This window comes from Otolemur garnettii, unplaced genomic scaffold (assembly GCF_000181295.1).
Source record: "Otolemur garnettii isolate 467f Iridium unplaced genomic scaffold, OtoGar3 scaffold00007, whole genome shotgun sequence".
NCBI classification, from domain to species: Eukaryota; Metazoa; Chordata; class Mammalia; order Primates; family Galagidae; genus Otolemur; species Otolemur garnettii.
This window is the reverse complement of record NW_003852402.1, coordinates 5,989,916-6,016,438: the sequence shown is the minus strand read 5'-3', so window position 1 is coordinate 6,016,438 and position 26,523 is coordinate 5,989,916. Positions and strand designations below refer to the sequence as shown.

Below are 26,523 nucleotides of genomic sequence, written 5' to 3'. Positions count from 1 at the left end.
AGGCGGAGGCAGGAGACTCGCTTGAGCCCAGGAGTTGGAGGTTGCTGTGAGCTATGATGCCACGGCACTCTACTCAGGGGGATAGCTTGAGGCTCTGTCTCAAAAAAAAATATATATATATATATATATTATTTTAACATAGAACATTTCACAAATTTGCATAGCATCCTTGTGTAGGGGCCACGCTAATCTTCCCCGTATCATTCTAATTTTAGTATAAGTGTGCCAAACCGAGCACCCCACCCGGCTTCCTCCCTACTCCACTCCAGCACACTGGCTTTCCCTGTGTTCCTTGGGCCATCATGCCCCAGGTTTCTGCCCCAAGGCCTTGGTGCTTGCTGGCTACTCCCTCTGAGCCCCATTCCAGTCCTACCTCCCTCCCCAGTTTCATCTCTGCTAGCCCCATTCAGCCACAAGTTTATTCCACACGCTTGTCTCAACCACAGGGCCTCTTGCTGTTCCCACCACCTTGAACACCTATCCAGGCCGTATCAGCTCCATGTCTTCATGTTGCAGCACAAATGCCCTCGGTTAAGATTTGTCTAGTCTCTTTCCCACGAGAAGCCCAACATCACAGAGAGTAAGGGATGAGCTGTGCTTCAGGCACCCCCAGCTGAGTCTCCAGCACCCGGGACAGTGACATCTGCCTCACCTCAGGACTCAGGGAGAGAAACATTCACTGCAGGAGCCTCCAAAGGAAAATAGGGCTATTGATCTCATACTCTCTCTCTCTCTCTCTCCTCTCAGGGCTGTACAGAGAGGCTGGAGGCATACAGTTGTCCAAAGACAGGCCTGGGGTGCCTTTTCTCAGATGAGATGACCTGGATGAGGCCGGGCATGAAGAGGGCTGAACTCCAGAGTCCCTGCCCCTGGGCCTGGGCCTGCTCTTTCTAGGAAGGTAAAGATGGGCATCTGGAGGAAGGTGAGAACGGCCACTGTTAGTCACAGAACTGTTCACTGAAGAATAGATCAGGATCCTTTTGGGTTTATGGTGAGAATCTGGTGACAGGGAAAAGTCCACTTGCTGCTGAGAGGAAGGAGCAGCCCATAGCGGTTTCAGGTAAAGTTAGCAGCCTTTGCCTCTGATGTCGGGTATTTTTTTCCTATGGATACTTTTCTGCACTTTACAAATTTTCAACCACACACACAAACACGCATCAGAAATAGCTGTCCCACTCTGCCCCCAACTCCGCGACACCAGTCACAGAGCCTCAAGGAGCTGCCGGAGGGTTAACATTAGCAAAGTTTTAATTCAATTTTTTTCTGCTCCTAAATGACTCTGAAAAAGCCAGTAGCAAGAGCTAGCACAGCTGCTATCTAAAGGCAACATTGAGGCCACCATATGTCTCTAGGACAAGAGGCACTGCTCAAAATCTCCCTGTGCTGGGACAAGGTGGGAGGAGGTGGGCTTAGGACAGAGGAATAAACAAACACGGTTGCTGTGGGCTGATGTCAGGACTGCTGGCCTGGGGTAGTCCATGGGGCTGCTGACTGACAGCTCAGGACACCCAAGGCTGCTTAACATTTGGTGTGCTGGGGGAAATGGCACCATTCCAGGGGGCCCACTTGCTGGCCTCCCGGTGTTAGCCAGGACTTGCATCCCACTCTGGCTGTGGGAGGAGCCAAGCTCCCAGCTGCCCAGCCCCTCCCGGGCCCTGGAGTCAGGACAGCCTCTCATCCCCAGCAGCCCCCCCACCAGAGGACTTTTTAGCGTCACCCATCTCATGTAGTGTCAGGGGCTGAGGCCTGACCATGGCCCAAGGCAGGCAGTGAGGGGTGGCCAAGGACGATGGCGAGGGTGGGCTTCTATCCAGACTGTGGTCCACTGTCCCAAGGCAGCAAGTAGAATGTGGCACTGGGAGCTCTCAACCTTGTAGTGTGGTGTTGGGGGGGGGGGGGGGGAAGGGGGGGGAGGCAATAGGAGGGGGGGGGGGGGAGGGAATGGGGGTACAGGACAGGAGCCTATCCTGGAGATCCCACTGTGGCTAAAAGAGAACCCTGCTCCTAAAGGGGCCCCTCGGGGGCCAGCTCAGCTGGGTGGTCACCAGGGCAAGGGCAGGCCAGGCTAAAGGCAGGCCCCAGTATGAAAAGGGGCAGAGTGGGGTGGTGGTGGGATAAATGTGGACGGGGCAAGGTGCGTATGCGGGGCAGGTGTATGAGGCCAGCACCGGCCCTCAGAAGGTGAAGCAGCGCTCCTTGGGGTGGCCCACGCGGTCCAGGTTGGGCAGGCAGGCATACTGAATCATGGGTGGGGGTCCGCACATCAGCACAAGCGGCTCCTCCTCTGGGGGCGGAAGGTGGTCCCGAATCATCTCCTCATTCACGAAGCCCTGGCTGTAGTCCCAGGCTGTAGGGCGAGAGACCATGTGAGCCTGTGTGTGGCTGCACAGCTGACCAGCCAACCCGCAGACACCTGCCAAATCTGCAGGTGGATGAGGAGTAGGGGGTTGCTCTATGCTCACCACCTTCACGGCTCCCAAGTGTTCTGTGGGACAGATACCACCTGGGCACCTAAGGACACATACTGGCCATGCAGCCAGGGTCTTCTCAAACAACCCCCACACCAAGCACATTAGCAGGAGCTCAGCCCCAAGGGATGGATGGATGGCCAGCCAAGGCCACCACTTGCCAAATGCTTCCTCCCCAGCCAATGCCTGACCGCATTGTGGGCACCTGACCCCAGCCAGCCCCTACCTCTGCCTAATGGGCGGCACTATCACTCAGGAAGATCTTCTTGCTTGGCTTTGGAAGGGCAGTAACAATGGTCAGAGAGACACAGCAGGTGGTGGGTGGGCAGAATGCCAGTGGCAGGACCCTGCAGACATGTGGGAAGTGGTGGGGAGATGGACAGATGCTGTGCCACCAACGCTTGCCTTTGAGGCCCCCATCAGAGACACCTAGCACTCCACAAGGACTGGCTGAGCTGAGGAGTGGTATCCTGTCCCCTCAAGCCCCTCTGGTCCTGGACACCCAATATTACATGGTTTGTCCCTGTTCTTCGCAACCAGAAAGAGCCTCCTCACAGCCCTTACCACCAACAGAAAGGCTGCTGCAGAAGCCCACAGTGAAGAGGGCGCTGGCTGGCACTGAACACCTCGCCTAGATGGACAACACACTACGTCCAACTCTATGTGCACTCTGTGGGGGTGCTGGAGAGGAGAGGCCAAAACAGTCTCAGCTGGCCTTGAACCAAGGAGAATCAGCTGTACTGAGCAAGGCAGTCCCCTTTATCTATGGACGCCATGGACTAAGTATGACCACATTGCCCTTTACCCCTTGGCTGCTAGGAAGTTCAGAGTAATAGGCATCACCCATCCACAGCAAGTATGCACCACAGTGCACTTTTGTACAAACCCCATTCCTGATTCCATGCTATGGCCCTGCCCTTGTTTTTCTTTCACTTCAACTTTCCATTTGTGCCCCTGTGACTCATCATATGATCTTTATAAACCTCTTAAAATCCCTTCTGGAATGAGGCGGGGCACAAAGAACATTTTCCTAGCTCAGTAACGGATTTGAATATACTTTTTAAAAAAGTGTATGAGAATAAACGGTATTTGCTAGCATACAAAATGTGCAGATAACTAAGATAAATCTCAATTTTATAAGGACTTTTATTCAGATGATGTAGAGTGTACTTTTTTTTTTTTTTTTTTTGCAGTTTTTGGCTGGGGCTGGGTTTGAACCTACCACCTCCAGCATATGGGACCGGCACCCCACCCTTTTGAGCCACAGGTGCCACCCCAGTGTACCTTTCTTTGTACACGTACTGAAGGTGGCTTTGCAGGGGAATGTGAGTCTGCTGCACTTGCCATGGGTTCTGGCTACTTGCCTCTGTTCCTTCCCTGAGCCACTAGACAGAGGGCTGGCTCATTGCCATACTTTTTCTCAACTTATACTCAATCTATACTAGAATCTCAGCTTATACTCAATGTTACAGCAGTAGCTCAACTAGTCTTGAATTGGATGTCAGGGAGGTAATAAACATCAGTGAAAAATTCTGGGAAACCACCCAACCCTTCCTCTCAGCAGCTGGTAACCTCGGGACTTAACTATTGTTACTATTGCTAAAACAAAAAAACAAACAATCCCTGCCTTGGGCTTGGTGCTGCCGCACGCTACCGCCAGGGGCAGCACTGGCCTATTCCCAGCAGCAAGGTTTCCCGCTGGCACCCAGCCGGGGCGTTCTCACCATTGCTAAGTGCCACCTTGCCCACGAGCCTACTGTGTCCACACTATTAGAAACTGCAAAGAGAAGGGAGCTAACCCATCTTTCATTTCCTCTCTTTTGATCAAAACATGGATACAAGAAAAATGTTCCTTTCTTTACTAGAAGAAAAAACAACAGCTTGGCTCCTAGGATAAGCCCCACTCCCGCCCCACTGCCTGGCTCTACCCTGTCTTGTCACTGCATTAAACTCCAGCTACTCCACTCTATAATTTACAAATAAAACTGGTCCCCATCTGTGCTCCACCTCCCTTACCAGAATGCAGGATCCTGGGGCCAGGCTGGCTTCATGAACACACAGGGAGGAGGGTCCAACTGGGAGGAGGTCTCCCATGCTCAGAGGGGCTGGCCCAGAGCAGCCAGTCCAGCCAGGGTCCTCAGGACATGGATGTCAAGTTTAAAGATGCACTCAGCCCCAGGCCTGGGTCTCAGCCAGAAAGACCCAGAATCCAAATTAGGTGGCCCTTGACTCGGTGCCCATGGCTCAGTGAGTAGGGTGTCGGCCACATACACCAAAGCTGGTGGGTTCGAGCCCAGCCTGGGCATGCTAAAACAACAATGACAACTGCAACCAAAAAAAGAAAAAAAAAATGGCCAGATGTTGTGGCAGGTGCCTGTAGTCCCTACTTGGGAGGCTGAGGCAAGAGAATCACTTCAGCCCAAGAGTTGGAGGTTGCTGTGAGCTGTGATGCCTCAGCACTCTACCAAGGGTGACACAGTAAGACTCTGTCTCAAAACAAAAAACAAATTGGGCAGCCCATCCTCAGGGCTAGCTCACCAGATGGGCCCCAGCCCCCAGAGCCCCTCTGCTCATTTCGGGGGGGAGCAGACGGTGTTGGGGACAGAGCTTTCTCATTAACAGGTGGTGTGTGCTCCTTAGTGTAGATGGGTGTGGGGACAGCAAAGGCAGGGTGGCAGGACATGGAGGCAGACCACAACCTGGCACCCAAGTGGGTGCTTCAAAAATGTCCAGTTTCTAACACTTAGAGATTCCCCATGAGGATGCAGGAACCAGCTTCTCTAGAAAAGCAGAAAGGCCTGGCCACACTGGCTGAGCTCCTGCACGGCCAGCCTGCCCACAGCTGAGAAGGGGCTGCCCGCTCTGGGCAACAGACTGCAGTCCTCACCACTCCCCAGTTTCCCCACCCTGAGGAGCCTGAGTTGCTGCTTTTCTTACAGCAAAGAAGGAATTAAGATACTTCTTGTAGCCACATCTCCAGCTAAAGCAGATAAAGGAAGGACGGTCAACCCATGGGGCACTGTCATTTCCAGCTTCGGGCAGCCTCAGTCACCCACTCCTGCGTGGACTTGGCTCTTCTTACCTCCCTGCGACCTAGGCCAACAGCTTAACCGCCTGGACGGGCAGAATGAGGGTCAGCATCTACCAGCCCAGCCCACCTCCCAGGGCTGATGATGGGAGAGAAGATGGGTGTAAAGTGTCTCCACTGAGTACAAACTGTAAAGTGGGAGCCACGGCCTACAGCCGGCACTGCCTCCAGACACCAGTGCAGAGGCAATGCCCAGCCTTCCTTATCCAGCAGGGGACAGCACACTGGGTCAGGGAAGGACCCTGCTCCGGGGATGGAGCCCTGAGTTCCAGGCCCAGGTCTGGTGTTTTCTGGCTCTGCAGGCTTCATCCATGAGGTAGGATCACACCACCTCCCTCTGGCAGGGCCGCAGTGGGCCCCAAACGAGGCTTGAGGCTCACACAGGGGAACTCCAGGCCAGGGACTTCCATGCTCACCTTCAGGGGCTCTGTCCACCGTGTACCAGAGCTTGAATTGAGCAGAATGTTGGCTCCTCAGCTCCTCCAGCTCGGGCCGCAGCAGGATGTCCTTCTCCGTCTGTGGGCGAATGGGGCCAAGTGTCAGGGAGGTTGGGGGTGGCAGGAATGACCCTGGGAGATACCCAACAGAGACACCAAACAGCTGCCAGGGCCCTCCTCCCTTGCATCCCCAAGGAGCTGGCCTGGGCTGCCCAGAACTTGTCAAAGCACAGTCTGCAGACGGCCTCCATGTTGTGGGGACGTGTGCAACACAGTGAGGGAGAAAGAGGGAACAGAACTGCAGACGGCAGGGGAAGGAGATCGCCAAACCTTGGGGGTGCTTATCATACTTCAAGTAAGGACTAGTTCAGGTGAAAGGATGACAGTTTGGAACCCTCACCCTCAGGCAAATCTTTTTTTTTTTTTTTTTTTTTTTTTTTTTGAGACAGAGCCTCAAGCTGTCCCCCTGGGTAGAGTGCTATGGCTTCACTGCTCACAGCAACCTCCAACTCCTGGGCTCAAGCGAGTCTCCTGCCTCTGCCTCCCAAGTAGCTGGGACCACAGGCGCCCGCCACAACGCCCGGCTATCTTTTGGTTGCAGCGGTCATTGTTCTTTGGCGGGTCCGGGCTGGGGATTCGAACCCGCCACCTTAGGTGTACATGGCTGGCGCCTTAGCCGGTTGAGCTATAGGCGCTGAGCCAGGCAAATCTTTTTGGTGTTACCCACCACCCCCTGCCACCCCTACTTCCCTACCATCTTCCTGGCCAGCTGCACTGGCAGCTTCATCCCTCCCAGGACATCTTCCCGGGCCACCATGCATGCAGGGATCTCCCCCTCACCCGAGTCAGCCCCAGTTTCTGACCCCAGGCCATGGCTAATATATCTGCAGGTCACTCAGGGACATATGAGCAGCTCAGGCTAGAGTGCAGTGTCACCGACACCATGGGAATTAAACCATAAGGCCAAAGAGCATGGACCCACCCAGGGGTCCCCAGTCTGGGGAACAGCACCTCCACTATGTGACCAGAGGTGCCTAGACATGGTGACCTGATGGCCAAGTACTTCAAAGGTGACCTTAGCTGGTCGTAGGGGCTTGCACCTATAATCTCAGCACTCTGGGAGGCCAAAGCAGGTGAATCACTTAAGCTCAGGAGTTCTAGACCAGCCTAAGCAAGAGACCCTATCTCTACCAAAAATAGAAAAATTAGCCAAGTGCTGTGGCAGGCACCCATAGTCCCAGGTATTCAAGAGGCTGAGGCAGGAAGATGGCTTGAGCTCAATAATTTGAGGTTGCTGTGAGCTATGACGATACCATGATACTCTACCCAGGGCAACAAAGTGAGAATTTGTCTCACAAAAAAAAGCTGACTGTAGTGTTATATTCAGCAATGAGGTGTGTAGCACTTTCTCTAGGATGGGTTTGCGAACTTAATGATCAAGGAATGATGGCTCTAACGGCCATTCCAGAAAAAGAGTTCTAAAATTGCTTTGAAGGACAGACTGGCATCGGTGCATAGCTGGTCCCAAGGGGAGTACATGAGAGGTGACTTCAGTGATACTCAGCAATGATGTGGGTAGCACTTGTTCAAGGACAAGTTTGTGAACTTAATTGTTCGCCCTTGTATTAGAATTTTAGGCTCGGCGCCTGTGGCTCAATCGGGTAAGGCACCAGCCACATACACCTAAGGTGGCGGGTTCGAATCCCCAGCCTGGGCCCGCCAAACAACAATGATGGCTGCAACCAAAAAATGGCCAGGCGTTGTGGCGGGCGCCTGTAGTCCCAGCTACTTGGGAGGCTGAGGCAGGAGACTCGCTTGAGCCCAGGAGTTGGAGGTTGCTGTGAGCTGTGATGCCATGGCACTCTACCCAGGGGGATAGCTTGAGGCTCCGTCTCAAAAAAAAAAAAAAAAAAAAAAGAATTTTAGTGTATAGTTTTTATATTTTTTCTATTCAGACTATCCATGTGTCAGTTGACCCTGCACCAACCCAATCTTACTAGCTGTCAGCAAAGGGACCACCTATTTCCAGTTGAAGGATTTCAAGGCTGTTCACACATCCTCCTTCATAAATGGCATGGCTCTGAGCACTCTCACTGCCCCCCCGTTCTTCAGGATAAATGTGCGGAGGTGGGTTCTGGGTGATGACTTCTGCATGGAGAAGGCCTTCACTCCACCAGGTCACGGCCCAGCTGCCTGCCCAAGCATATCTCTCTTCCTACAATTTTGCTAGCACTGGAGAATATTTATTTAATTTTTGCCAGTCATATTGATCATAAGGTAACTTCATGTTTTAATTTTTTTTTCTTTTTTAAGGATGAGGTCTTGCTATGTTGCCCAAGCTAGAATAGAACTCCTGGACTCCAGTGATCCTCCCACCTCAGCCTCCTGAGTAGCTAGGATTATAAGTGCCCACCACTCTGCCCAGCTTTGTGCTTTAATTTTCATTTTTTATTAATAATAAAAAATAAACATACCACTTATCTAGTTGTGTCTTTTCTTATTTATTTGTAAAAACATTTTATGTTAGAGATATTAATCTTTTATTGGTACATTTTTCAATGACACTGTACATTTTTCCCTAGTTAATTGTCTTTCTACCTTATCTATAGTGCTGTGTGGTTTGTTTTTTTTTCTTTTTTTCCTCTTTCTCAGAACTTTTAATTTTTAAGCAGTCTCTTTTTGGAGAGGGGACAGAGTCTCACTTTGTCACCCTCAGTAGACTGTGATGGCATCATAGCTCACAGAAGCCTCAAACTCCTGGGCTTAAGTGATTCTCTTGCCTCAGCCTCCCAAGTAGATGAGACTACTGGCACTAACCACAATGCCCAGCTATTTTTTAGAGACGAGGTCTTGCTCTGGCTCAAGCTGGTCTCCAACCTGTGAGCTCAGGCAAACCACTCGCCTCGTCTCCCAGAGTGCTAGAATTACAGGCATGAGCCACCTTGCCCAGCCTGCAATTCTAGATTTTCTGTTGTTATTATCCTGAAAGTCCAGATATCACACATGGCTCTAGAACCACACTGTCATCATCACTGACACTATTTAGTGTTTTTAACATCTAACATATTCTTCCTTATTACTCTTTTCCAAAACTTTCCTGGTTGTCTGTGTGTACATTAAAAGGGACGAAAAGCCAGCTGAGAATCTGAGTGTTATTTTAGAAAATGCTAAAGAATATCAAGCTTCCCTACCCAAAAAGAGGTCATTTAAGTCTCTACTGCACTTCTGGGTTAATGCTGAGTGCAGAACCCCAGGACTCCTGTCCTCACCCCGCCCCTCCCCACCTTCGCTCCCTCATCAATTCTGGAAGAACTCGCAAGTAAGCCATGATGTGTCTCTTGCTTTAATCCTCACGACCATCCTATAAAGTGGCTGCCACTGTTACCCACATAAAACAGAGGGATGGGACCCAGGGCTGCTACCCTGGGGGCAGGGGGCTCCAGAAGAAGAAGGGAGGGGCCAGGACCCAACTAGAGCGGTTTTCTTGGAGTGTGTATGGCCTGACGAGCCTGAGGTTGAGACCCTTCAGAAGATCTGTGAGATTAAAACAATTTTCTTTTTTCTTTCTTTTTTTTTTTTATTAGAGACAAGGTCTCACTCTGTCAGCCAGCTGGAGTGCAGTGGCCCAACTGTCCAACTGTCATAGCTCACAGCAGCCTTGAATTCTTAGGCTTATGCGATCCGCCCACCTCTGCTTCCAAAGTGGCTGGTACCACACAATTTCCGTACTATGCTAAGACATCACTTGTATCTGTCACCCTTGCTCTCCGGCTCTCGCTCTCTTAGATTCACAGAGTGAATGCAGAAATAAACAGGGATCCACTGCTTCCATTAGGCCAGACATGCCGTGATGTAAAGTGCAAATGTTTTATAAAAGAATAATGTTTTCTTTTTTTTGAGACAGAGTCTCACTTTGTCACCTTTGGTGGAGTATCCTGGCATCATAGCTCACAGCAACCTCAAACTCTAGGACTCAAGCAATTCTCTTACCTCAGACTCCCAAGTAGCTGGGACTACAGGCACCCGCCACAATGCCTGGCTATTTTTAGAGACAAGGTCTTGCTCTGGCACAGGCTGGTCTTGAACTTGTGAGCTCAGGCAATCCATCACCTTGGCCTCCCAAGTGCTGGGATTACAGATATGAGCCACTGCGCCAGGCAGCAATATTTTCTAAAGTGTAGATTTTTTTTTTTTTAAATAAAAATATGCCTTGGTTTAGGTCCTGGTTTCAGCTCTTCCTGTGAGACAGGTATACAGACAAGCCCTTCTCTGAGCCTGCGCCTGTAGCCTGACCTACAAAATGCCCCTGGCTCACAGGTGAGGGCAAGTCTAACAGCCGTTCACAGGTGAGGGTGAGTCTAATGACCTCGCCCTGGCTCACAGGTGAGGGCGAGTCTGAAGGCCTCAGCAGACTCTACCCAGCACCACTGAGCTCAACCACTACCCTCCCTCCCTCCACAGCAGTTGGCTCAGAATTTCTGGCTCTTTCTCCCTACTCTTGGGCCTAGTGCCTTGGGACAGTTTCCTGCAAGTGTACAGGAGTCCTATACCCACATCCAAGGACTTCAGGCAGGCCCCTCCCTCCCCTCTGGGTTTAGCTTCCTCACAGATAGGCAGCGTGACATTTGAGCCAGAGGGACCAAGCTGACATAAACCAAATGTGAGCGGCATAAGGTGGGGATTCTGGGCATGGCCCCCGAATGTTGGAGTAGGAGAAGAATAATCTCATCTTGCTCTCCCCCCCGAGGAGTGTCATTTTACAGCAGTGGTTCTCAACATTCCTAATGCTGCAGCCCTTTAATACAGTTCCTGTGGGTCACGACCCACAGGTGAGAACCGCTGCTTTACAAAGTCCACATATTTAGTCGCAACACACAGAACCTGCAAAAACTTTGCAACAACTTCGCTTTATGAGCTCATTCGACAGATAATGGCCCAGAGAGGGAAAGTGACTCATCCACAGTCACACAGCAGGCCAAGGCAAGCAGGCAGTAGGCACGGGGACAGGAATAGGCAGCCAGAGAGGCCAAGGTTCAAACTCTGCCAACACCCAGGAAGTTATCTGCTCGTTTGTAAAATGGGCCCTCTGACTCCAGCCCGGGCCCAGCCCAGGCCAGCCTTCTGCCCACCTCACTAGCAGGTTCCAAACTCTGCTCAAGGACAAAGAAGCTCTAAGGTTTGAAGGAAACAGCCAGGGTTGGGGATGCTCAAGAAGTCTCCCCCCTAAAAAAGTGACCCCCTGTCAGACACTCAGACTCTGGACTGTAAACTCTGACCGCCACCTGCTGCTGCAAAGGCTGCCAGCGCACAGAATGTCCGGAGCACCCCCATCCCAGTCATCCCTAGTACTTCAACAGAGCTGTGTAGACCCCGAATGCCCGGCCAAGCCCTAAGTCCCCTCTCAGGAAACTGAGTTTGCATATCGTGGAGACAGTCTACTGACCTGGTTGGCAAAGAGCAGGTGGCACACGGTGTGGTCGTCTGGGTCTTTCATGATGGCACGGATCACCTGAAGCATTGGGGTGATGCCTGCAAAACAACCAGGCCCCCCGTGCTGAGTGAGCACTGCTCTGGGCATGGTGCCAGGTGCCTGAGCATTGTCAGTGCCAGGACAACTGGGCCTGGGTCCCTCACCAGAGCAGCTCATAATCACTTGAAGCCTGTGCCTCACCCAGTGCCCCAACCCCAACCCATGACTCTGCCTTCTGAGAGCCAGAGAGCAATGGTGACTCCCAGGGCCTCCAGGTCCCACATACCTGTCCCTCCTGCGATCATGCCAACAGATTTCACTGTCTTGATGACGGGGTTGGATTTCTTGTCTGGACGGATGGCGAATTTCCCTGGGGAGAAAAGGAAGGGATAAGACCCAGCTCTCCAACAGGCCAGGCTCAGGTGGGAGGGACCTGTCCTCACTCTGAGAGTCCAAGGTGAGGACAGCTCCAGTGTGAGCCCAGCCATCAGGGTGGGGGAACAGAGGATAAAGTGGGGACCCAGGATCCTACACAGATGCCAGAGAGAACACAGTGAGGAGTTCCCCGCTGTGGGCAGTGTAGGGCAGCAGAGAGGTGGCGAACCAGAGTGCTCAGGCTCAGTCTGTCTGCTCATCTGTTTTCAGACACTGACAAAGGCCATCTGCCCCAGGTCTGGCCCCCAAGAACAGCCTGTCTGCATGACCGACTTATCCTCTACACAGCTGGGGCGACTGAGTTCCCAGAGAGGAGGCAGCTTGTCCAGTAAGAGCTGTGTATCCAAATACTGCAGGGTCAGAGCCCACACCCCACACCCATCACACTCTCAGGCTCTCCTTCTCGGTAGCCAGAGGGTTCTGACCCGAATCACCTTTGCCCTGGTAGACCAGCAGCCCATTCGGGCCCCGGAAGTCAATGGTGTCCCCAATCTGCATGCTTTCCAGGTACTGAGACATCTTCCCTCCAGCAGGAAACTTGGGGTGGGTGTCCTTGAAGTAAACCTGCAAGACACACCGCAGCCCTCAGTCCCCACCCCAGGGTCTCCCAGGCGAGTTCCTGCTGTCAGTGCGAAGCAGGCACCTCTTCTGGGTTCTTCCGAGGCCCACGCGTGGCCCCTCTTGTGGAATCCCACTCATTCATCCATCAAAACTTACCTGTCCCAGGTCCCATCCTCCACCTAAAACCCTCTCAGAAAGCAAAGTGCCAGCCTAGAGCACAAGGCCAAGCACCTGGACATATTAACATGTCCCTGCCTCTCTGCCTCCTGCTTGTCAGCACGGTGAAGGCTTCAGACGCGCTCAGCCTCGCCCCCTGGTGGAGGTTTGGTTCTTCCCATTTTGTGGGGTCAGAAAAACATTGAAACAACTGCCTTCCCTGTGCCCTCTGGAATTTATTGCTTTGGAAATTGGAAGTGAGGATCCAACATGCATACAAAGATGGGGACAGAGGGGCAGCAGCTTACCCTTCCCAGGTTGGGAAGGCTTCGTGGGGGTATTTGAGCTGGACAGGCAGAGAACGAGGAAGGGGGAAAGGGTGTGCAAAGGGTCCCAGGGAATGGAAGAAAGTTCGAAGGGAGGGAGGGGCCAGAGAGAAGTGGGCAGAGCACATTGTCCCAGCCCGGGGTGCCAGGCCAGGGCTTTGACTTCTGGCCTTGTCGCCTATGAGCTCTCCATCCTCAACTTGAATCCCCTCAGTGTCTTCTCCATACCTGGACTAACGATGTCAAAATGGACAGATAGCCAAGCCCTCACCACCTAGCCTCCATCTCTGGACAAAGCCCCAAACTCGCGCCTCCAGATCCTGTCCTGGCCCCACAGACCTCTCCCACCTCCCATGCCTACCATAGGGCCACTCTAGTCCCCCAGCCTCCTCCTGACCTCAGGGCCTTTGTGCCTGGAAGGGCCTTTTCTCCCCTCTTCCCCTGGTTGACGCCCACTCGGCCCCAGACATCACCTTCGCCACCACCTGCTCAGGAGCTGCTCTTGCCAGCCCACCCCTGCCCAGCTCTGGTGCCCATTTTCGGCACTTGTCCCCTGTCCGCTGGCTTCTCGTGTGACCATTTGTTCAGTGCCCATCCTCTAACCCAGCAGTTCTCAACCTGTGAGTCAGGATCTGCCCCCCCCCCACCTTTTTTTTGAGATAGAGCCTCAAGCTGTCACCCTGGACAGAGTGCTTTTGTGTATGTGGCTGGCGCCTTAAGCCACCTGAGCTATAGGTGCTGAGCCACGACTCCTTTTTAGCAATGAAAATACACTGCGGCATTAGGAAGGCTGAGAACCCCTGCTCTAGCCAAAGGTAGGCTCTTGAGGCCAGACTGGGAACCGCAGCACAGAAGGACCCCAGGCCAGAGCCAGGACAGACCCATTTCCCCTCTCCCTCTTGGGCAGGAGGTCAGGGCCTCAACTAGGTAGGTCTCTGCTGTGGGCCTGGGCTGGTCCTCACCCACAGGACGTGTTGTCAGAGAGCACAGGTGCCCTGTAAAGCTCTTGTCTCTTTTTCATAAAAACACCCTGTGCTTTTGTAACCCTCCCTCTTTCTGCTCGCTGTCTGGGGTCCCTGCCAGTGCTCCTCTCTGGTTTGCTGCTGCTGATGCTGCATCTTCTTGGCGAGCACCCACCTCCAGCCCAGTGAAGGACTCCAGAAAGCCCTTTACTCCAGCTCCCCAGATTACCCCGACACGGTCCTCACACACTTCCCTAGAGGTCTGCACCTCACAGAGGCCCTGCCACTGAGCACAATGGGGTGGCCACCCTGGCCTCACACTTGGCACCCAGCTCCCTGGGCTTTTCCAGGGGCATAGCAGGGAAGGGGCTTGTCGCTGCCTCTACACAGGCCAATTGGCCCTCCTGGCTTCTCTCCTGTAGATATCCATCCTTGATGAGGATGATGAACTTGTGCCCAGAGAACTTGTGCCAAGACCCCTCCACTTGGCTTTTGTTGGTGAACTGATTTGCTATTTACTCAGGAACCAGGCACAAGGGAGCATTGGGTCTTTAGAGACCAGACTGTGGGGACACAAGAGCACCTTGGAGGCCTGGGCTGCTGCCACAGCCAACCCTACCCACCCCTTTGTTGTCATGGTCTAGAGACTTTACCTTAATGACCAGGTCCACAAAGCCCTTGTCGTCATCACTGGAGACAGGTGTGTAGGGCCGAATGACCAGGTTTCCGTCAATTCGAGCTGAGAGGTAGATGTGCTGGCCTACAGGATAGGGCAGGGTCACTCTGGGTCAGGAATCATCCCTGCGGGTGACCCCTGACCCTTGTCAACCCACTGCCCTGTGCCCCACCTGGCATTCAGAGCCTAGCCCAGCTCCACTGCCCCCGGCTGCCCCTACAAGGGGTTCCCATTACGGCCTAGCTTCTTGCCTCCATGCCTCTGCTCCTACAGTACCACTGCCAGGGGCCCAGGAATCTTGCCCTCTCTCATCCTCACAGACTCACCCTTGAAGGCCCAGGACAGCTGTCACCTCCTCCTCCTTGAAGCCTTCCCTACCCTCCCTAATGGAAGCACAAAGTTTCGCCTCTCTGATCTAGTGCCCAGCCTGCTGCCGGCTGGGTTTGGGCTAGGGGGCAGGACTCACCCACGGGGAGGCCCAGGATATGCTGGGGTGTCGGCAGGGCGAAGCGAAAGCGTCTGGTGTCATGGTTGATGATCTGCAAAGAGGCCGGAAGCTGCTGGACAGCACCCAGGCGGAGGGGCCACCAGACCTCAAGGCCCCCACCTCCCCACCCCTCCCCAGGGCCCGAGTACCCTCTTGAAAGGCAATTCTGATGCCATGGGTGGATGTGACACCTGCATACTTGCAGGCGAGGGTGCAGAAGTTTCTTATAGGCCCAGGAGGGGCAGTGATCCTCCAGGGCCTGGTAACAAAGTGTTTAAAGTAGAGAATAAACCCAAGGGGAGGGCCAGGAGGGGAAAGGAGGACTCTACCTCTGCTTTCTGCTCAAGCAGTGGTGTGGGGGTACAAGAACTCAGGGCTTGGACTATTGAACTGGGCAGAGCTGAGATGTGGCTGTCCAGGCCCATGGCCCAAGAGAGGGGCTCTGGAAACTACTGCCCCTAAAAGCCCTCAGGAGGTGGGACAGCTGTGACTGCAGCCGGGCCACATAGGACAGGAAACAGCAGCCTTTCCTGTCCAGGAGGTGCTAGGGCTGGCCATGGCCATGAGCCCAAAGCCAGGCCTCTTCTCTGCACAGGGCAGGTACTCGCGGGCATGGTCAATGGGTGGGGCAGAGGTAGCCATTTCCCCTCCAGAGCGGGTGGGAGCTGGCTAAGAGGCAGGTGGGCCAAGGAAGGAGCCAAGACTGAAGCCCCTGAGTTCTCCTTAAGAGGGTGGGTTTTTTTTTTTTTTTTTTGAGACAGAGTCTTGCTCTGTCACCCAGGTGAGAGTACCATGGTGTCAGCCTAGTTCCCAGACACCACAAACCCCTGGTCTCACTCAATCCTCTTGCCTCAGCCTCCTGAGTAGCTGGGACACAGGTGCCACTACCACATCTGGCTAATTTTTTTTTTTTTTTGCATTTTTGGCCGAGGGTGGGTTTGAACCTGCCACCTCTGGTACATGGGACCAGCGCCCTACTCCTTTGAACCACAGGCTCCCCTAATTTTTCTGTTTTTAATAAAAATGGGGTTTCACTTTGTTCAGGCCAGTCTCAAGTCCAAGGGATCCTCCTGTGTGTCCGTGCCCACATATGTATGAAGCATATTGCAAAGAGAAGTGTGGCCTTGGTGGGAAGCAGTGATTTACTTTTTATTTTGTTAATTTTTGCTTTTCTCTGGCTTTCGACTTCTCTGTGAACTCCTGAGACACTCACAGACACACCCATCAGTTGCAGGAAGCTACAAGCTCTGTGCCCTGGAGACTGAGCTGCACGCAGGACACAGGTCAGACACGCTGGGCACAAACCCACTGTGGACAGCAGGACCCAGTGCTTAGGCAGGTGACTTTCTGTGCTCTATGACTCAGTTTTCCCTGCCACACCCCTCTTGCAGCAGCTGGAGGTGACCAGAAATAGAGTAAGGGAGGGACTAGGAAGAACATGAGTGACTGAGGCAAGCAGCCCTCACTGGCTGGCAAGGCAAGGGAGGAAGAGGACAGTTAAAGTCATAACCAGAGGTTTGAAAAAGAAAAATGTCAAACAGGATGGGCAGAGTGAGCCTCCTGGCTGGGCAGCTAGAGCCTGGTCAGGTGAGACATCCCAGGGGAAGATGTAAAAGATATGCAGGCCCAACAAGTACCAGCCAGGCTGTGACCATGACCCTGCGGGATAGGGGGGGACTGGGAGAAAGGAAGAGTCCATGTTGTCAGGGAACTGGGCATTTAGTCTCTCTCACTCTCTATTTTTCCATCTGCTAAATGGGTGCTTGGACCCCAAAGTCCTGACAGGTCCCTCCCACTCTGATCTTCCATGGGACAGTCAATGTGGTTCAGAGAACAGGCTTTGTGGTCAGAGAGACCTAGGTTTAATTCCTCCCACCACTTCCTGATGGCCTTAGCAAAAGACATCACCTCATTTTCTCCATCTGTAAAATGGGCAGATAGTAAGGACCAACTTCAGAGGGGACACCTGCCCAGAGCACAGAGCAGGTGCCTGAGAATTGCCACATGGCCAGCGAGGAGGGTCCAATGCCTGACACTTACTTCCTTATCGACGAGCCGCAGCGGGTACTTGATATCTGGGCTCTCGAGGGTGATGGCCGGCGAGGAGCGCTGGAACAGCTTCATGAGCAGGCTGTAGAGGAACCAGACCGGGGACAGCACCACATGGCCCAACTGAAACAACAAGGACAGGCCCACAAGGTCAGTGCAGGAGTGGAACAGGGCCCCTGCCACCTACCTTCCCCTCAGACTTGCCAGTTAGTTCACACTCCAGGCACCCCCTCTGCTGGGGATGCCCTCTTCCCACTACACTCATCCAGAAAACCCATCATCGCTTTTGGTGCGCTAGGAGAAGCTACAAAATCCAGACTTGCCACACCTCACACCACATTACTCAGGCTTCTAGGCTCAGAACCACAAGAAAAACTTCTTGGAAAAGCTCCATTTCCTCAGAGGAACAGGGAAAAGCAAAGCTACTTGTCTAAGCATGTGTCCCTTTTCATCTTGGCTACCAGGAAGCTCAAGAGTAAATTTATTTTTGTTTTATTTTTTTGAGACAGCCTCAAAATTAGGTGGGACTACAGGTGCCCACTATAACACCCAGCTAATTTTTCTAATTTTAGTAGAGACGGGGTCTCACTCTTGCTCAGGCTGGTCTCAAACTTCTGAGCTCAAGGGATCCTCCTGTCTCAGCCTCCCAGAGTGCTAGGATTACAAGTGTGAGCCACCATGCCAAGCCTCACAACTTGTTTACTCACCCTCTCAAGTATACCTCTCTGACTTTAGCTCTCTTAGCAAGACCATGTGTGTTCTCTTTACCTATGAGTTCCCCTTTTCACCTTGGCTGCCAAGAAACTCAGAACCAAGTCCCTTGCTTGCATGGAGGCCTATCTCCTTCCTTTGTGGGATTTACTGTGGACCTCATGAGGTAGCATATTCTGCAGACTGCACATCTGGAAGTGGCCCCTGATCTATTCAAGGCTGGGTGAGACTCTCCTCACGTCTCAAGTCCTAGTGCCAGTCCCTCCACTTCCTAGAAGCCCTGCCAAAACTCCCCACTCTCCAACAACTCAGGGAAAGTGCTCTAACTGAGCCTTATGCCCTGTCTCCAGCAGGAAGGTGAGAGCCACTACCTCGCCTACCTCCTTGGGGAACTGTGATATGAGATGGGAGCCCAGGCCATACAGGGGTCTGAAACTGGGAAGCAAGGGCTCATGCACAAGAGCTTTTCCTGCCATCCTCATGGGGCCACTACCAACTGAGAGGTGGGTACTCAAGTAAAGGCAAAGCAGAGGCACTAAGATTTCACACCCAGCTCCTGTCCCAAAACCGGCCCAGCGGCTTCAAGCTGCCTGTCTTTAGTTACAGACCCTTTGTTCCGCATAGAATAAAATGCATCTTTCCCAGACAGGGCCTCTATGGGGCCCCTGGTATGCAACTGTTGGGTCTAAAAGGAAGGGCTGCAGGTACCTAGTCCACCCCCAACCCATGCCCAGGGCCGCCCCACAGGGAGCTCTGTCCACCACCCATTTAACCAGCACCTACCACAGCCCAGGCAGCTGTGCAGGTGTTTCACCCATCCTGGGGTTCATTTAGGGCTCTGGTTGGCAGTCACAGACTCTGTGGTCACAGAGACCAGCTCAGGACCTCAGGAGAATCACTCTTCCTTTCCAGGTCCACCTAGGGCCAGGGAGACTGGGGAGGAAAGCAGAGGCTGCAAAAGGCCATGCTTAGCGCAAGACAATGGCCGATGCCCCTAGGCTGGCTCTGGCCCAAGTTTTGGCCTTGAGTTCCCTGGGATATTCCCCCACTTCAGCTCTAGGCCGTAGATGCAGTGAGGTCCAGAGAAGGCAAGTAACTTGCCCTAAGTCACACCAAGCCAACCCTCCAAGTACCACTCGTGACACCACATGATACTCTTATCTCTGTTTCTCAGAGAGAATGAGTGACCACATGGCGAAGCAACCAACCAGGGGTGGAACCAGAGTTTGACAAAAGGCCTGTCTAGCCCAAAGCCTTGCTCCTCCTGAGCCACCTCCCAGAACAAAACACCCTCTCTGTGTCCAAGTCACAGGACCCAAAGCCCAAATCCAACATCCTGCCTCTCACAGGAGGCCTGGAATGAGGCTCCAGTGAGCTGGAGCACCTGCCTCCAGCTGTGGCTGCCTAAACCAATAGGCAGCTCCACCTCCTCAAACACCCATTATGGCTCCCTACTATCTACCTTTAAGGTACCAGCTCTATGGTTTCAACTCCAGACATATCCCAGGTCTCAGTTCCCTCAATGTCAAGCCCCTCTTGCTTCAGGCCTTAGCATACACTTTCCTTTCCACCCCAAATGCCCTTCTTCTGCACTTACCCAACCAGCAAACTCCTATTCAGCCTTCAGAGACCAGCTCAAATGTCAAATCTTCCCTAGCTAACCAGACTCCTAGTGGACTTTTCACAGTCCCCAGGCCCCTCTGTAAACTCCCTGGTGGTGAGGATTCTTTGGATGATTCCTCTGCTATGGACCTCTTCCATGTCACTCAAAGAAACCATATCCATGGGGAATATCCATTGGTGTAGTGAAAAAACTGGGTGAAGTTACATCCGTAGGAAATCTCCATTGTTGGGAGCCCTGGAAACAACATTAAGAGCCACTTGGAGCTGTGTTTGGTGCTCCCTGGAGTTTTATTTTCCCAAGACAGCAGAGTCAAATTTACGACCTCTGGGCTGGCCCTCCTACACTGGTGGGAGCTCTGATGGCATTCCCACCAGACAAGGGGAGACAATGAGACTCAGGAGGCCTCGGGTGGAGTCTAGGCTTTGGTTTCCATTTTCTGTTGTTAGTCCCCTGTCCCTCACTTGCCCTAAGCCCACAAATGAGAAAAAGAGGCCCACATCCCAGCAACTCTGATGGTGAAACCCTGGCCTCGGCCCGTGCAGCTCCCCTTCTCATCCACATGTAACCCTGGAGCGGAAACCCCAGCATCTGTGTGCATCTCATCACCACTTGTTTCCAGCACTCAGCACAGAAAGCACTCAGCAAATATTTGTAAATGAATTAGTGAAGGGATAATAACAAGCTCCTGTCCTCTGTTTCTTTTTTTATTTTGTTTAGAAGTTTCCAGAACCAGGACAAGAGCCCAGACTCCTCCCGGGTGAAGGTGGGGCACACCCCATCCTGTTTGGCTGAAAAACCCACTGCACTCCAGGAGCACAGGCCGTGAAGGCAGGCTTGGGACCTGGCCACAGCACGGCAGGCTCACTGTGGGCAACTGACCAACGCCATGGCCTTCCTCCCAGTGTCTGCTCCCAACTAAGCACAGCAGAGGAGAGCCGCTCTGCTCATATTACCTCACTTAATCCTCAAGCCTATAGGACTCAGGTAGGTGCTGTTACCCACCCCAATTCAAGTGAGGAAACTAAGGCCCAGGTAATAGACATGAGCCCCTGGGCACCTTCTGGCCACCAAAGGGGAGAAGGTGGACTTTCTTTTTTTTTCTTTTTGAGACAGAGTTTCACTCTGGTGCCCTGGCTAGAGTGCTCTGGCATCATAGCTCACAGCAACCTTTGTCAAACTCTTGGGCTCAAGCAATCCAGGCATCTGCCACAACACCGAGCTAGTTTTTCTTTTTTCTTTTTTAAATTTTTTTGGTAGAGACAGAGTCTCACTTTATTGCCCTCAGTAGAGTGCTGTGGCGTCACACAGCTCACAGCAACCTCCAACTCCTGGGCTTAGGCGATTCTCTTGCCTCAGCATCCCGAGTAGCTGGGACTACAAGCGCCTGCCAAAACACCTGGTTATTTTTTGTTGTTGTTGCAGTTTGGCCGGGGCCAGGTTTGAACCCACCACCCTCGGTATATAGAGCCGGCACCCTACTCACTGAGCCACAGGGGCCACCGCCCCAGCTAGTTTTTCTATTTTTAGTAGAGACAGTGTCTTGCTTTTACTCAGGCTAGTCTTGAACTTCTGAGCTCAAGCAATCCACCTGCCTCGGCCTCCCAGAATGCCGATTATAAGTATGAGCCGCTGTGCCCTGCTGAGGTGGAGTTTTTATATGTAAAAGTTCTTATCTGGGGAGGGTGCTGTGGCAGACCATCACAAATCAACACCGTCAGTCAATCATTTCATCCACAAACCCCAGTGGGCACTCACATACCAGGGCCCATGTTCAATGTGGGGGACACAGGCCAGGAGGCTCCCCCTGAGGAGCCCAAGCCAGAGAGACAGATACCAGCAGAGGAAATGGTATACCACAACCAGGAGCAGCAGGCGGCAAAAGTTCCATCCCCAGAAAGTCAGAGGCCAGGTTAGACACTGTGGCTCACACCTGTAATACCAGCCCTCTGAGAGGCCAAGGTGGGTGTACTGCCTGAGCTCATAAGTTCAAGACCAGCCTGAGCAAGAGGGAGATCCTTATCTCTAAAAAAAAAAAAAAAAAACCAAGGGGCCTGGTGCAGTGGCTCATGCCTATAATCCTAGCACTCTGGGACACCAAGGTGGGTGGATTGCTTGAGCTCACAAGTTTGAGACCAGTCTAAGCCAAAGCAAGACCCCATCTCTACTAAAAAGAGAAAAACTGAGGCAAGTGGATCACTTGAGCCCAAGAGTTTGAGGTTGCTGTGAGCCATGACACGACGGCACACTACCAAGGGCAAGAAAGTGATATGTGAGACTCTGTCTCAAAAAAAAAAAGAAAGTCAGAGGCCCTACCAAACTCACAGGAATTGGGGTGCACTCTGTTCCTGCCAACGTGGGTTGCAACAGGCTTTGCCCCTGACCCGGGCCACGGCACTGCCCCCAGCCCCAAGAGCAGTGGACCAAGTAAACAGGAGGCAGATGGCTGGGGCCAAGGTCCTGCCCAAGCTCCTCCTGAGCTGTGTGGCATGTGTGTTCTCTCACACACACTCTCACACCACCTCACCCCACCACTTAGGGGTCTCAGGGTCATCTGCCTCCCAGACCTTGACCTAATGCCCCACAGGCCATGCTCTACCCCACCAGAGAGCCCATTATCTGCCTCTGATACACATAGCACGGAGGGGAACAAGGACATGTGGCAGTTTTCCAGCACATATCCTGGGAGCCTCCAGCTCACCCACTACAGCTGAGGGGTTGCATAGCTCTGCTCCCCACCCACAGAATACCCAGCCCAGCTGTTCACCTTGGAATTCCCCACTGGAAGCTGATATCCACTCTACCCAGGCCAGGTCTGGGGTAGGTAGAAGCCTGCCAGGATCCCCAACCTGACTGAGACAGTCCTTCCTAGGTGCAAGCTCTCTGATCTGGGGCTTGGACAAGCCAGTCAGTGCACTTGCTTACCTGCCCACCAGCTGTCCTGCCTGGATCTGAAGTCCACCTCCCTCCGGGTCCTGTTCTAAGTGGGAGGAAGTAGGAGGAAATGGAGGAAGTTCTGCAGTGATGGCTCCCAGCCTGACTGGGAGCTGTGGGGGAAGGGAACCTAGGCGGGAGAGCAGGTGGATGCCAGAGCTGGGATCTGGGCCCCCGACTAGGTACAGTGCTGCTGAAAGCCTGGTAGACTCTACCTGTGGTGTCAGCCTATCAGGGCCTGCTGAGCACACAGCTGGGCTGGGAGGCAAGGGCGCGAGGGTCCAGGATGGCATGCCAAGTCCCCAGTGCTCTCCCTAAGTGCTGGCAGATTCAGAGCCAACCTTGGGCTGGGTCCCCCAAAGTGTGGGAGGAGGCCTCCCATGGGGCTTGCACAACGCAGATAAGACGCCTGGCATCTCAGGCCCTCAGCCGGCCTCCTGAAAACTTCAGAGGGCCCCTGTGCCAGGAGGCCAGGTTCAGGGCATGCTGGGGACATTCTGGATCCAGTCAGGACCCCAGCAGGAACTACTTGGGGCAATCACCATCTGCCTGCTAGGCAGATTTGGCTGGGGGGCTGGTGAAGGTCTCCTGACTCCTGGACAGGGCCCTGCCCCTTACAGGGGACCATCAGTCTCTTCAACAAACTGCATGAAGCAGCCAGGTGCTGGGGATACAACACTCACTCCACTGCCAATGGCACCTGCTCAAAGGTAAGAAACATAGGGCAAGCAGAAGGGAGGGAGCAGGTTTCAGAGCCCATAGGATGCTTCAACAATGACGGAGAGTGCTTGCTGGGGAAAATGGCAGGATGACACAAAGGCTGGTGATATCACCAGAATCCAGGCTGGGCCACACTTTCCAGAGTGAATGCCCTGGCCAAGAAGCCTTTTGCCTGCTTCCCCGAGGGGCCTCCAGCCCCAGGAGGAAGAGGCATCTGGCAGGAGGTGGAGGTGAAGGTGGTAAGATGCTGGGCTGAACCCTGCAGTGCCAGCCTTCCTGTCCAGCGAGCTCGGGAACCACATGACACAAAGAGTTGAGGAATGTCCTCCGTAGCTTCAGCCTTAGTGGCATCACTTCACTTTTAAGATACCAGAGAGAGACAGTCAGGCGTGGTGGCTCATGCCTGTAATCCTAGCACTCTGGAAGGCCAAGGTGGGTGGACTGCCTGAGCTCAGGAGTTAAAGACCAGCCTGATTAAGAGTGAGACCCCCATCTATAAAAATAGTCCAGTGTTGTGGTTGGCACCTGTTGCCCCAGCTACTTGGGAGGCTGAGGCAAAAGAATCGCTTAAGACCAAGAGTTTGAGGTTACTGTGAGCTGTGACAGTACAGCCCTCTACTGAGGGTGACATAGTGAGACTCTGTCAAAAAAAAAAAAAAAAAAATCAGAGAGGGGAGGTGGCCTGGGCAAAAGGAAGACAGGCCCTAGGCCAACCCAGAACGGTGAGGGTGGACTTTGGAGCCCCACCAGAGCCTGCGCCCCCAGGTGGCCATATCTGGGTTCAGTTTCCACAGCAGTGAAATGGGGCTACAGTGCTGACCTTTCTAGTATGGCCATCCACAGCTCAGATGGGGGCTTCCAGGGAGGGCTACACCTGACCCCAGCCTGGCCCCCCACTGAAGAGAACACCCAGGTGTCACAGATGTTCTTCTTGTTGCTGTAAGATGTAGGAAGGGATTAAAAGAAGAAAAACCTTCGTTTAAAAAATAATGCACAGGATCAGGTGCATGTACATTATTGAAGTGTCTGGTACACTAAAAACCCAGACATTACAACCATGCAACTCATTTGTGTAACCAAAACCACGTGTACCCCTACATCTATCCAAGTACAAATTATAAAAGTAAAGAGATAAAAATGTGTGAAGCCCTCTCATCCAGTGGCATCACACACATTCACACACATGCACAAACTCCCTTACACACACCATTCACACACTCGCTCACACTCACACACCTACTCACACTTCATGCACATACTTTCACTCTCGCAGTCACACGTACTCACACATGCACACTCACACTTGCTTAGTCACACTTGCACTCTCAAAAGCCACTTTCACGCACTCACACACTCACAGCCACAGCTTCCGCAACAGAGGCGACCCTAGGGACAGCAACGGGCTGGGCCACCGCTGTCTGCCCCGGGTGCCGGCCTCTCTCACGCCCCTCGGGCGCAGAGTGTGAGTCACCGTCCTCACCGCGCACGCCCGGCGGGCCGGGGCCGGGGCCGGGTGGGACAGGGTGGGACCGGGTGCGACCGGCTGGCCCGGGGTGCTGCGGTTTAGTTGCAGCGGGCGCAGCCTGGGCGGCGGGGGTCCCTTGCCCCTCCCCGCAGGCCGGCCCCGCCCCCTCATAGGACCGTGGCCGTCGGCGCCGCGCGAGGCCGAGGTCCAGGCGCCGCCGTTCCCCCGAGACACCCCGCGGGACAGCCCGCCCGCCGCGGCCGGTGTCCCCCTCCTCTCCTACCGTGCTCAGCTGGGCCCCCATGGTGACGCCGCGCTGCCCTCGCTCCGCCGCCGCCGCCTAGACAGTCGCTCCGCGCCCCGCCCCGGCCCGCGTCACCCTGGGGGAGGGGCGGCACCCGGGCCAGTCGCGGCGCGGGGCGGGGGCGGAGGCCTGGCTGCTCCGCCTGCTGGACCCGGGACGCGGCCAGGGCTCCCCGCGCCGCGCGGAGAACGGGCCTGGCCGACAGCGCCGAGCTCAGACCGCCGTGTGGCCCGGGTGGGACCTTTTCTGAGCCTTGTTCACCACCATAGAGGGAGCAAGATGGCGCGCCCCGTGTTGGGATCGAAAGTAAAATCCAGAACCTTCCCCTCCGGGGCCCCGAGGCCTGTGGGAGCGGCCCAGCCCGGGTTGTTCCTGCCGCTCCCCAGCGCGGTCCCACCTCCAGGCCTGCAGTTCCCTCAGAGACAATATGCCCGCTGGGCTCGGGGACCGCGCTTGCTTATTGTGCAGGTGCCCCCCCCCCATCCCACTACCTTAACATGTGGAGGGTCCTCGCAGTTTTTGGCTGAAGCCACCCTGCGCATTCCCTCGAAGGCCCGTTTTGAAGTCCCCTGCATGCCTGGAGCCTAGCACAGAGCCCTGTAAATACTTGTTGAATGGGTGACTTCGACGGTGGGCACTTCTCTATGTAGGCTCATGTTGGTTGGGAGGGCCACTCTCTGGCCTTGCCCTCGTGGAAGGGTCTTGGACCCAAGGGTACTCTGAGGAACTGGCTCTGTTCCTGCAGTGTGACACTGGCCAGGCAGAGAAGAAACGCCTCGCCAGCAGCAGAGGGAATCTGGAGAGCCCGGAAATAGAGGAGGTGAACAGATGCAGCCTCTCCTGCGGGGCTAGAGAGGCTGATACAGGGGAGCTGGGGGCACAGTGATGTCATGAGGTCAGGGAGAGGCAGCGTGGGGCCTTGATGGAAGGAACTGGGATGTCCAGGAGAGCAGGGAATCATGTAAGATCTAGACATGAGGAGTGACCTACTGGTTTTTTTATTATTATTTCCTCAAACTCACCTTCAGTGAATGACCTGCTGGTTTTGGACAGAAAACTGTGGGCTGGGCGCCTGTAGCTCAAGAGGCCGAGGTACCAGCCACATACACAGGAGGTCACGGGTTGGAATCCAGCCCAGCCTGCCAAACAACGACAACTACAGCCAAAAAATAGCTGGGTGTTGTGGCCGGTGCATGTAGTCCCAGCTGCTTGGGAGGCTGAGGCAAGAGAATCACTTAAGCCCAAAAGTTGGAGGTTTCTGTGAGCTGTGACACCATGGCACTCTACCCAGGGCAACAGCTTGAGACTCTGTCTCAAAAAAAAAAAAAAAAGAAAGAAAGAAAGAAAGAAAGAAAGAAAGAAAGAAAGAAAGAAAGAAAGAAAGAGAGAGAGAACTCTGGCCTGACAGGGTGGCTCACACCTGTAATCCCAGCACTCTTGGAGGCTCCCAGGTGGGTGGATTGCCTGAGCTCAGGAGTTGGACACCAGACTGAGCAAAAGCAGGACCCCATCTCTGCTAAAAATAGAAAAACAAGGTGGCAAGCTGGTCATTGTGGCTGGCATCTGTAGTCCCAGCTACTCCGGAGGCTGAGGTAAGAGGATTGCTTGAGCCCAAGAGTTTGAGATTGCTGTGAACTATGACACCATGGCACT

At 53.7% G+C, this 26,523-nt stretch overlaps 1 protein-coding gene and 1 non-coding gene across 3 annotated transcripts; both read right to left on the bottom strand.

Moving 5' to 3' along the window:
- Positions 1–132: 132 nt before the first annotated feature.
- LOC111723032 lies at positions 133–240 on the bottom strand. Its single transcript, XR_002771663.1, has one exon. It is a non-coding gene; the product is annotated as a U6 spliceosomal RNA (small nuclear RNA).
- A 1,689-nt stretch (positions 241–1,929) lies between these two features.
- On the bottom strand, positions 1,930–24,944 carry LOC100951932 (NADH-cytochrome b5 reductase 3). 2 transcript variants are annotated; one of them, XM_023509302.1, is made up of 10 exons: positions 24,850–24,879; positions 18,610–18,759; positions 17,107–17,238; positions 15,046–15,118; positions 14,557–14,663; positions 12,333–12,462; positions 11,750–11,833; positions 11,437–11,522; positions 5,973–6,072; positions 1,930–2,347 (listed from the first exon to the last, which is right to left on the bottom strand). In XM_023509302.1, exons 3-10 carry the CDS (start codon positions 17,188–17,190, stop codon positions 2,175–2,177), a joined length of 837 nt encoding a protein of 278 aa, XP_023365070.1. In that variant the 5' UTR covers positions 17,191–17,238; positions 18,610–18,759; positions 24,850–24,879; the 3' UTR covers positions 1,930–2,174. The 2 variants fall into 2 exon arrangements, with proteins under 2 accessions (XP_023365070.1, XP_003783186.1); XM_003783138.2 differs by lacking the exon at positions 18,610–18,759 and having other exon boundaries at positions 24,850–24,944.
- Positions 24,945–26,523: the final 1,579 nt, after the last annotated feature.

What these genes read in the sequence shown, in the direction of transcription:
- LOC100951932 (XM_003783138.2), bottom strand. Translation starts at nt 24,870, where the DNA reads ATGGGGGCCCAGCTGAGCACG. An exon ending in TATCCTGGGCCTCCCCGTGG is followed by an intron (nt 14,664 to 15,045) that starts GTGAGTCCTGCC and finishes CCTATCCTGTAG; the next exon opens with GCCAGCACATCTACCTCTCA. An exon ending in GGTGGACAGAGCCCCTGAAG is followed by an intron (nt 2,348 to 5,972) that starts GTGAGCATGGAA and finishes CTCGCCCTACAG; the next exon opens with CCTGGGACTACAGCCAGGGC.